Source organism: Pleurodeles waltl, chromosome 12, assembly GCF_031143425.1.
Source record: "Pleurodeles waltl isolate 20211129_DDA chromosome 12, aPleWal1.hap1.20221129, whole genome shotgun sequence".
Lineage (NCBI taxonomy): Eukaryota > Metazoa > Chordata > Amphibia > Caudata > Salamandridae > Pleurodeles > Pleurodeles waltl.
In genome coordinates, this window is record NC_090451.1 from 715,449,867 (window position 1) to 715,461,943 (window position 12,077).

General features: G+C 47.4%; 1 protein-coding gene across 2 annotated transcripts in view; it reads left to right on the forward strand.

Annotated features, from left to right (window-relative positions):
* Positions 1–11,130, forward strand: part of LOC138266963 (zinc finger protein 398-like) — a 49,372-nt gene extending 38,242 nt beyond the window's left edge. For both annotated transcript variants that reach the window (XM_069215771.1, XM_069215770.1), the window contains exon 7: positions 9,801–11,130. In XM_069215771.1, coding sequence (XP_069071872.1) covers positions 9,801–10,477 — 677 coding nt within the window. In that variant the 3' untranslated portion in view covers positions 10,478–11,130. The remainder of the gene's footprint in view (positions 1–9,800) is intronic.
* The last annotated feature ends 947 nt before the right edge of the window (positions 11,131–12,077 follow it).

Genomic DNA, 12,077 nt, shown 5'->3' on the forward strand with positions numbered 1-12,077 from the left:
AAGTACAATGTCGGTTTTTACATCCGTGAGGGTTAGTGTGGCTGCAGGGTAATGGGCTCCCAGTCCAGCCGGTACCACTGTCACGTGCTTGGACACTGCCTCGGATAGGCTCAGTGTGGCTGCAGGATAAAGGGCTGCCCGTCCAGCCGGTACCACTGTCACGTGCTTGGACACTGCCTCGGACAGGCTCAGTGTGGCTGCGGGGCAATGGGCTGCCCGTCCAGCCCGTACCACTGTCACATGCTTGGACCCTGCCTCGGGTAGGCTCAGTGTGGCTGCAGGGTAAAGGGCTGGCTGTCCAGTGGGTACCACTGTCAAGTGCTTGGGCACTGCCTCGGATAGGCTCAGTGTGGCTGCAGGGTAAAGGGCTGCCCATCCAGCCGGTACCACTGTCACATGCTTGGACACTGCTTATGATAGGCTCAGTGTGGCTGCGGGGTAATGGGCTGCCCGTCCAGTCCGTACCACTGTCACATGCTTGGACCCTGCCTCGGGTAGGCTCAGTGTGGCTGCGGGGTAATGGGCTCCCAGTCCAGCCGGTACCACTGTCATGTGCTTGGACCCTGCCTCGGTTAGGCTCAGTGTGGCTGCAGGGTAAAGGGCTGCCCGTCCAGCCGGTACCACTGTCACTTGCTTGGACACTGCCTCGGATAGGCTCAGTGTAGCTGCAGGGTAAAGGGCTGGCCGTCCAGCCGGTACCAGTGTCACTTGCTTGGACACTGCCTCAGATAGGCTCAGTGTGGCTGCAGGGTAAAGGGCTGGCCGTCCAGCTGGTACCACTGTCACGTGCTTGGACCCTGCCTCGGGTAGGCTCAGTGTGGCTGCAGGGTAAAGGGTTGGCCGTCCAGCCGGTACCACTGTCACTTGCTTGGACACTGCCTCGGATAGGCTCAGTGTGGCTGCAGGGTAAAGGGCTGCCCGTCCAGCCGGTACCACTATCACTTGCTTGGACACTGCCTCAGATAGGCTCAGTGTGGCTGCAGGGTAAAGGGCTGGCCGTCCAGCTGGTACCACTGTCACGTGCTTGGACACTGCCTCGGATATAATCTGTGTGGCTGCAGGGTAAAGGGCTGGCTGTCCTGCGGGTACCACTCTCACATGCTTGGACACTGCCTCGGATAGGCTCAGTGTGGCTGCAGGGTAAAGGGCTGCCCATCCAGCTAGTACCACTGTCACATGCTTGGATACTGCCTCAGGTAGGCTCAGTGTGGCTGCAGGGTAAAGGGCTGGCCGTCCAGCCGGTACCACTGTCACATGCTTGGACACTTCCTCGGATAGGCTCAGTGTGGCTGCAGGGTAAAGGGCTGCCCGTCCAGTCGGTACCACTGTCACATGCTTGTAACCTGCCTTGGATAGGCTCAGTGTGGCTGTGAGGTAATGGGCTCCCCGCCCAGCCGGTACCACTGTCTCATGCTTGGACCCTGCTCGTATAGGCTGCAAAGGCTAAAACCCAGTCACTCCCTTATTGGTCGAGTTCCTCAGCAAGGGTGGTGGGGCTGGAAATATTGCAGCGGCTGCACCTGAGGGGAGAGAGTGGAAGTTTAGTTGCTGTGATACTTACTACAGAAGCAGTGATAACTGCTCAAACCACCTTTCAATGTGCTACCAGCTGGCTGCACCCATACTCACAAGTCTTTCTGTCTTGAGGTTACCTTTTTAACACTCCAAACTGTAGCTCTTGGAATCAGTGGTTCATTCTTGAAAAATGTTCAGCTCCTGGGGTTTGTGAGGCTCTGGGGTTGAACGTTCATTTGTTCAAGTGATTCTTGGCCATTTCCCCCTACATTATGGCCACCATTGGGGCATTTCTATTCATGACTAATTGGACCACATTCTTTAAAGCACATGAGAACCTCCCCTGAATGTTAAAATCCCACGGGGAGCATGTTTATAACTGAAGTGTGAATGTACCGACAGGTTAAACATCTCTTGTACTTATATGATATAGACCCATTAGTTATGGCTTGCTTATGTTAGCGTGTCAGACCTTAATAAGTAAAGTTACAAGGGGACGGAAATAGGTCAATGAACCTTTTGACTTGCATTTAACATGTTCCCACCATAGATTCAGTACATGTAAATCAATAGTCAGTCAATCATAATAATCAATTGATAATAGCACTAGTAACCAATGGAGTCAGTAATTGTCACGCACCACGACCTTTCAGCCACGAATAACCTTCAGAAAAAGCACGTATATTTATTTCCCTGTATTAATGCTAATGCCACGTAATATAATCTCAATACCAAATGATAAACATATAGAAACAACACTGGCGTCCAAAGCGACGAAGCAAGCGTAATCTAATCAAAGCTTGAGCCACTACACATTCTAAAGTTACAGTGCAAATTAATAACAAGAACCATCGTGCAAACAATATCACATACATTTTGTAGGAAGTTGGCTCTGTATGTACTATTTCAAAGTAAGGAATAGTCTGCACAGAGTCCAAGGGTTCCCCTTAGAGGTAAGATAGTGGAAAAAGAGATAATTCTAATGCTCTATTTTGTGGTAGTGTGGTCGAGCAGTAGGCTTATCAAAGGAGTAGTGATAAGCATTTGTTGTACATACACAAGCAATAAATGAGGGACACACACTCAGAGACAATTGCAGGCCAATAGGTTTTTGTATAGAAAAATATATTTTCTTAGTTTATTTTAAGAACCACAGGTTCAAGATTTACATGTAATACTTCAAATGAAAGGTATTGCAGGTAGGTACTTTAGGAACTTTGAATTAGCAAAATAGCATATACAGTTTTCACATAAATCACATATAGCTATTTTAAAACCAGACAGTGCAATTTTCAACAGTTCCTGGGGAAGGTAAGAGTTTGTTAGTTTTTGCAGGTAAGTAAACCACCCACGGGGTTCAAGTTGGGGTCCAAGGTAGCCCACCGTTGGGGGTTCAGAGCAACCCCAAAGTTACCACACCAGCAGCTCAGGGCCGGTCAGGTGCAGAGGTCATAGTGGTGCCCAAAACGCATAGGCTTCTATGGAGAAGGGGGTGCCCCGGTTCCAGTCTGCCAGCAGGTAAGTACCCGCGTCTTCGGAGGGCAGACCAGGGGGGTTTGTAGGGCACCGGGGGGGACACAAGTCAGCACAGAAAGTACACCCTCAGCAGCACGGGTGCGGTGTGCAAACACGCGTCGGGTTTTCAGTAGGTTTTAATGTGAGACCAAGGGGTCTCTTCAGCGATGCAAGCAGGCAAGGGGGGGGCTCCTCGGGGTAGCCACCACCTGGGCAAGGGAGAGGGCCTCCTGGGGGTCACTCCTGCACTGGAGTTCCGACCTTTCAGGTCCTGGGGGCTGTGGGTGCAGAGTCTTTTCCAGGCGTCGGGATCTGGGAGACAGGCAGTCGCGGTCAGGGGGAGCCTCGGGATTCCCTCTGCAGGCGTCGCTGTGGGGGCTCAGGGGAGGCAACTCTGGCTACTCACGGTCTCGTAGTCACCGGGGAGTCCTCCCTGAAGTGTTGTTTCTCCACAAGTCGAGCCGGGGGCGTCGGGTGCAGAGTGGCAAGTCTCACGCTTCCGGCAGGAAATGCAGTTGTCTTGAAGTTGCTTCTTTGGAAACAAAGTTGCAGTCTTGGGTGAACAGAGCCGCTGTCCTCAGGAGTTTCTTGGTCCTTCTAGAGCAGGGTAGTCCTCTGAGGATTCAGTGGTCGCTGGTCCTGGGGAGAGCGTCGCTGGAGCAGTGTCTTTAGAAGGGGGGAGACAGGCCTGTAGAGCTGGGGCCAAAGCAGTTGGAGTCTCCGTCTTCTCTGCAGGGTTTTTCAGCTTAGCAGTCCTCTTCTTCTTAGGTTGCAGGAATCTGTTTTCCTAGGTTCAGGGGAGCCCCTAAATACAGAATTTAGGGGTGTGTTTAGGTCAGGGAGGGCAGTAGCCAATGGCTACTAGCCCTGAGGGTGGCTACACCCTCTTTGTGCCCCCTCCCAAGGGGAGGGGGTCACATTCCTATCCCTATTGGAGGGATCCTCCATCTGCAAGATGGAAGATTCCTAAAAGTCAGAGTCACTTCAGCTCAGGTTGCATTAGGAGCTGTCCTCACTGGCCAGTGACGACTCCTTGTTTTTCTTATTATCTCCTCCGGCCTTGCTGCTAAAAGTGGGGCCGTGGCCGGAGGGGGCGGGCAACTCCACTAGCTGGAATGCCCTGTGGTGCTGTAACAAAGGGGGTGAGCCTTTGAGGCTCACCGCCAGGTGTTACAGCTCCTGCAAGGGGGAGGTGATAAGCATCTCCACCCAGTGCAGGCTTTGTTACTAGCCACAGAGTGACAAAGGCACTCTCCCCATGTGGCCAGCAACATGTCTCGAGTGTGGCAGGCTGCTAAAACCAGTCAGCCTACACGGGTAGTTGGTTAAGGTTTCAGGGGGCACCTCTAAGGTGCCCTCTGGGGTGTATGTTACAATAAAATGTACACTGGCATCAGTGCGCATTTATTGTGCTGAGAAGTTTGATACCAAACTTCCCAGTTTTCAGTGTAGCCATTATGGTGCTGTGGAGTTCGTGTTTGACAGACTCCCAGACCATATACTCTTATGGCTACCCTGCACTTAGAATGTCTAAGGTTTGGCTTAGACACTGTAGGGGCACAGTGCTCATGCACTTGTGCCCTCACCTATGGTATAGTGCACCCTGCCTTAGGGCTGTAAGGCCTGCTAGAGGGGTGACTTATCTATACTGCATAAGCAGTGTGAGGTTGGCATGGCCCACTGAGGGGAGTGCCATGTCGACGTACTCGTTTTGTCCTCACCAGCACACACAAGCTGGCAAGCAGTGTGTCTGTGCTGAGTGAGGGGTCCCCAGGGTGGCATAAGATATGCTGCATCCCTTAGAGACCTTCCCTGGCATCAGGGCCCATGGTACCAGGGGTACCAGTTACAAGGGACTTACCTGGATGCCAGGGTGTGCCAATTGTGGAAACAAAAGTACAGGTTAGGGAAAGAACATTGGTGATGGGGCCTGGTTAGCAGACCTCAGCACACTTTCAAATCAAAACTTAGCATCAGCAAAGGCAAAAAGTCAGGGGGTAACCATGCCAAGGAGGCCTTTCCTTACACATTTAGATTCAGCAAAGAAAAGGCATCCAACGTTATTCCCTATAGCAGACTTTCATTAGTGAGGATCCCTTAACTAACACCAGATTAGCATCAGCATGTTGGGCTTCATGAAAAACAATTTAGTAAACACAAATTTGGAAAACCTCTAACTATGGCTCTATCAAAACAGTGCGGTTGATACCTAGAAAGAAAAACAAACATGAATGACAAAGGTCGTTTCATCTGTATACCTAACCCTCAGTGTGGATCAGCAAGCAGTGTCAGTCTTCGTCCTCAGGACATCAGCTCGGTCAGCAAGGCTTCAGGCAAAGTTCAGAAAAGGCAAAGTCTTTAAGCATTAAAATAAGCACGTCTCTTCTCAAGATGCACAAGAAAAGTACTAGCCTTACAGCAAGATAGAAAATAGGCAAATACATTAGGCAAAAGGTAAATACACAATGGCAACTTCTCCTCTGTGCAGTCCGGCTAAGTTAGTCCTCTGTGCAGTCCGAAAACTACTTCCCAAGTACCTATTGGTGGAGGGATCGCATGTTCACACTTTGTCCAATAAAACTAAAAGATCAAATCTATATTTCTATTAGTACACGGTTCACATGTCGATGATTGGCTCATCTGGTACTGTTCTCATCCATCCGGCTCGTCAGCTAACAATATTGTTGCAGCTTGTACTCTAGTCAATGTCTCAATTGTTCTATTCCTGAGAAAGTCAGTCTTAGACACATTACCTCTTATATTGTTACATTTAGCAAGAACAGAATCTTCTAGCAAGCAGTTCTCATGAGAAAGACTTTTAGCTACGAGCACATGGGCAATACAGTGGGAAAATCACAGTGTAATTCTCGAAGCAAACATTTTATTAAACGGTTTAGAAATACAGCTTGACATGAGGACGTGCAACTAGGCCAGGACCTCCGCTAAGTTAAGGCTCTCAATTAATAGAGCTAATACATAATGCATAATCGTTAATATGATGTATTACTACATTAATCAAGCAAAAGCTCCTTGTTTCACATTAATCAGCCATTAATAAGTGCGCTTCGTGAACACTGACAGCCACTCATCATGGACACATTTTCAAATGTGTGCATTATATTTCCTATGTTATTTCATTTTCTATGCAAATTCAACACTCAGGATACATGAATAATCATTAATAATTCTGTTAAAACATCTCCTTCAGCACTTACTAAATGTAATTGCTACCATAATTCCTTTGCAATGGGATGGCTGTTAGAGGGCTAGAGGGGCATATTTGGGACAGCTTCCTGCAGGTATTCGTTCTGCTCGGAAGAGGTTGTATGGCCCTGGTAGGCACGGCCTTGTGTCTGTTTTGTTCATCTTTGAGGTTGCTCACAGGACCCCGGCTGTCCTGTGGTTCTGAGTGTTCACAATTCTTTGTCAGTGTTCATGATTTTTAAAGTTGAGTATCAGGGTTTTTATGTATTTGCTGCACTTCATTGTGTCTCAAGCATATCCAGCCGCACCATTGAGCTTGGCTGAACAGTATGGGTACGTTCCAGGCATGATTTCTTGCTCGCTTTATTTGTTAGATGTTATAGGAAGCTGGCCTGGTGTGTGTTGTGGGTACCTAAGGTACTTACACTTTACACCAGGTCCGGGTGTCTCCTTTAGTGAAGTGTAGTCCGTATCTAGAAGCCAGGCTCTCTAGAGGTAGCTGTAGATGAGCAGCCAAGGCTTATCTAGGAGACACGCAAAGCTCATGCAAAACCACTGTAGTCACACAGTACTTACACACATGAAAGAAAACACTCTGGTCCTGATTACGACCTTGGTGGAGGAGATTAACCATCCCAAACTTGATGGATATCCCGCCTGCCGTTGTACACGTTCCACAGAATATAATGGAACTTGTAATACTGCAGACGGGATAGCTGTCACGTTTGGGACCGGATAATTCCATCCGCCAAGGTCGTAATCAGGCCCTCACTGTGGTACTTTATTTTTATGACACAATACCAAAATGTATTAGAGAGGCAACACTCCCATAGGAGGTAAGTAACACACTAGATATGTACACTAGCAATCAGCAGTAGGCAAAGAAAGTGATAGGAAACAGTGTAAATGCAGGTAGACAATAGAGACCGTAGGGGGAGCCCAAACACATACAAAACAAATGGAATGCGAACATTGGACCCCCATCGAGGTAAGTGGAATGTGTGGAAGGGAGCTGGGAGTTCTAGGAAACCCCAAAGGTAAGTACACCAGTGCTCCCCAGCGACCAGGAAGAAAGGGTAAGTTACTGGATTTTCCCCAAACCACTGAAAAGGAAGAAAATGATAAAATGCAACACCCAGAAAAGACTGCAAGAAACCAGTAGTGGAATCCTGAAGAGGAAGCCCCGTGGAAAAAAGGGACCAATTTCCGAAGTCACAGAAGAGTCCAGGAGGAGTAGGAGCTACTACCCACCCAGCTGTGGATGCAGGAGTTGGTCAGCAGTGAGACAAAGACGGTCAGGAATGTAGCCCTGGAGCAGAAGAAGAGTTCTTGGAGGATGCAGTTAATGTCCCACACCAGATGGAAGATTGCTGTCAGTGGTGTGGAAAAGCCACCAATAATCCTTGGCAAAGGCAGGAGTCACAATGAAGCAAAAGTGGAGCTTCCGGGGACCAGCAAGGTCCAGGAGGACTCCACCCACAAGAGGAGTCCAAGGGGGACCTTCAGCAACACAGAAAGTCCACAGATAAAGAGACAGCCCCCACATGAGACCCACTGGACAAGGAAACAGGAGTCACAGAGAATCCAACGCAGCACAACTGGAAAAGGGCCCCACACCACAGGAGAAGCATGCAGAGGGCTGTGGGTCGCAGGAAGGAGTGCTAGGGGCTAGGGCTACAAGGAGCCTGAAGATCCCTTGGAGGAGATGCAAACAAGCCTTGGCAGTTGCAAGAGACACAGTGCATGGGGGTACTGTCCTGCATGGGAAGGCAAGGGCTCACCTCCACCAATGTTGGACTGCTGGCAGAGAGGACCAAGAGGCCTACTCTGGACCACCACCCATGATGCAGGATCCATGCAGCTTAGGCTGAAAGGAGATCCATGCAGCCAGTCATCGTTGCAGTTGGTCCCTGTGGATGCAGGGGAATCACTCCTTCACTCCAAGGGCGATTCCTTCATCCTTCTCATGCAGATTCAAGACTTGCCACCCTCAGAGGATGCACAGCTGGGGAAATGTTGTGGAAGTTGGAAGGAGCCGTGAAAACAGTGTTGCAAGCAGAGTCTTCATCGTGGATGCAGATTGTCGGTTCTGGGCACGAACCCCGCAGTGGTGATGGTCAGGGAGTGGACACTCCCCTTTCCATTGTCCAGGTTCGTGCCAGAGCTGGACTGGAGGTCCCTGAACCGGTGTAGACTGGTTTATGGACGGAGAGCACCAAATGTGCCCTTCGAAGCATACCAGTGGAACATCCTTTGTGCTTCTTTCCTGGGCTTGAGCTGTTCAAGCAGTAGGAGGGAAGAAACCTGCCTGAGGGGGTGGCAGCAGCTTGGGCTGCCCAGAAAACCCTAGAAGGCTGTTAGGAGCAATGCTGGGGGTCCTCGAAGGAGCCCCCGGAGTGCATGGAATCATACTTCCAATACTGGCAACAGTATTGGGGTATGATTCCAACATGTTTGATACCAAACACGCCTAGGTTCGCAGTTACCATTATGTACCTGAACATAGGTAGTGACCTATGTCCAGTACACGCATAAAATGGCGCCCCCACACTCACGAAGTCCATGAAAATGGCACTGGAGTTTGTTGGGCACGTCTGCTAGTGCAGGGGTGTCCTCACACGCAGGTACTTGCACCCTGCCCTGTGGGCTAGCGGGGCGTGCCATAGAGGTGACTTATAGTGACCTGGTGCAGTGACCTAAGGTGAAAAAGGGTGCATGCACCCTTTCACGCAGGCTGCAATGGCAGGCCTGCAGAACACTTTGCCTGGGCTCCCCATGGGTAGCATAATACATGCTGCAGCCCATGGGGATCCCCTGGTACCCCAATGCCCTGGGTACCTGGGTACCATATTCTAGAGACTCACATGGGGCAGCAGTATGCCAAATGTTGGGTGTAAATGGTACAAGTTACCAAGTTAGAAGGGAGAGAGCATTATCACTGGGGTCCTGGTTAGCAGGATCCCAGTGAACACAGTCAAACACAATGACAACAGGCAGGAAATGGGGGTAACCAAGTTAGAAAGTGGGTACTTTCCTACAGATATTTACTGTGATTTGGAGCCCGTTTCTGCGGTTGGTGTCCTGAATATGTACTTTCCTACAGAGTAAACGAGTTTGACATTGAGGCTGCTACTAGTGGTGTAACAATGCCCTTGCAGCCCTGCAGTACGGGGGCTAAGCTGTAGGGGGCCCCTCAGCACAGCACCTGGCCTGAGTGGATCCAGAGGGTGGCCCCCACCATGTGTTTTGCAGAGGGGGCCCTCCAGTTTAGTTATACCATTGGCTGCTGCCATATGAGGCCTCTCCCACAGTGGTGCAAATCATGATGTAGCCATCAGTATAGCACATATATTGTGGCTATCTGTATTCTCAGTTGGCAAGGAACTCAATTCCCTGCTATGCTATGAATGTGATTGTGTCTTGTGCATCCATCCAGCAATGTATATCAACAAATATTGTTATAGTGTGAAATGTATCATGTTTATGAAATACAAAATCAACAAAAAAAATGTATTGGCAGTTTCTTGCAATTGAGATTCTAATGGCTGCTTCTCATTTAAATCCAGTAGGTCATGGAATTATGAATATTCAAGAGAAGCTTGGGGAGTCCCAAGATCGTACTGAAGAAACAATTATAGATTTATCAGAAGAAGAGAAAACTGTGGCATTCCAGAGCGCTAACGGGGAACCTAACTGTGTAATCCAGCTGCAGCCAGAAATTTGCCATGAAATGCATGGAGCAAGCTCCGGCCCTTATGAAAATGATTTTAGCATCTTAAAACATTTGAATGAACATCAAGGCATGGCCGAAGTAAGGATATCACATTATAAGGAGCAAGAGAGTAACTTGAACAGTTTGCAGTTTTTTAATGGTATGCGAAGTGGACCAACGAAGAAGTTATCATACACTTGTCCTGAATGCTCTCAAAGCTACAGCAACAGGATAGAGCTCATTAGACACATGCCAATACATTCGGAAGCTCAGGCAGAATTGAAACCGTATGCATGTACCGACTGTGAGAAAAGTTTCTTTCAAAAGTCACGGCTCGTAGAGCACTATAGGACACACACAGGTGAAAAACCATATGTGTGTACTTTTTGTCGCAAAGGATTCAATCGGAAATATCATTTAAAAGAACATGTACGAATACATACTGGAGAGAAGCCATATAAATGTAGTGATTGTGAAAGAAGCTTTCCTTGTAAAAGTAATCTTAACCAACATCGAAAGAGAAACCATTGACCAGAGATGAAGCAAATCTGGGGATAAAGTCCGAACCAAAGCATCAGCAGGGTAACATTTCTTCACTAGCTGGCGAAGTGAAAGATGCAGAGTACAAGCAGCTACACCTGATGGATATGAATACAAGAGAAATTTGTGTTATATCAATGAGGACAATGAGATAAAACCACACTTCCAAAGATGACACATCTATGAAATCATATAAAACAACTAGAACAGGAGATTCAGGTTGCGGCGAGGAGAAACAAATCTGCAGCCTGAAACGTAGAATTATAGTGTAGCATTGAGGAAGTACACAGAATATTCCTAGATTACCTGAAAACGGGAAAACACCTCAACACAGAAAACGCAATTCCTGTGATACTTGTGAAGAGACCATAAACAGCTAATTCCAAACTGTACTTATATCATTCCACTTGGGAACACTTTTTCCTTCCCTATAACTCTGATAACACGTGTTGTATGAATCGTCGAATGACAGGAGAAGCAGCAACATTAATAATGTAAGACACTAGACTCAGAATAAAAACTTAAGATGAAGAAACTACAACTACTTCAGAAAAGATAATTAAATATTGTAGACATTTCATACAATTGTGAATCCCTTGAATTCTGTTCAAACTGAGAATTAAAAATAAGTAATGCAAAATTAATCCCAGCTGGCATGGACAGTTTAATGTGTAAGGAACAAAACATCAAAGAATTAAGGCTGATTCACTCATAAATCTGTAAACACAGATATATCAGAGTGGAAGATGATGGACATCCTCGTGAGATTATTTTTTAGAAATATGTACAGATGACTTCTAATCGATGACTGATAAGACACAGACCTTGCAAGAAATCAGACTTGATGGTGCAGGAATCATCTTGTGGACATGATTATTGCAGTATTATATCACCTTGAGTATTCCGGTTAAAAGTGAGAGAATACGAGATGTAATCAAACTTAGCCTATTAGATGTGCTGCTTGTAATATAACTATCACACTAAGTCCAGAAATATTTGCCACAAGCGTTGCCTTGGTTAGAGGGTAGAAGTAAGATCAGCAGTTGCATTCATCTCACAGACTAGGTGAACCGTTTACAGATTTGACATTCTCACCTCATTAAAGAATTAAAACTGTTCCTTTGACATTGTCAGCATGTAAGGAACACCCACCTTGGATGTAGTAAGCCAGAAAAAGGAAACCGAGGTGCAGAGTTGGCAGTGCTCGAAGGATGCCTGGCTTGAATAAAATCAAAAGATCAAGATGATTTAATGCTCCAAGAAGTAGGGTTGTCTCTTGATTTAAAGAATATCTGCATACTTATTAGTTCCATTCACACACTGAAAGGCAACACGGTACAGTGGAGTTGATAGATCTATTACAAAAAAGCAGTGCATTGAAAATGTGTGAGTAGGGCAGCTGCCCATTGGATAAAATAGAACAAAACATAGATTCTGAGAACTTGAATCCCCTTTCTCCGGAGTATGGAGCCTAGTAAACCCTGGCAGAAGGAGTCCCGGAAAACAATCTCTTGCCTGTGTCATTTGAGGAATTCTTAAAGCAAGAAAGTAAGACCTAGCTTTAGATAAACAACAGTCTGGGAATGACCAG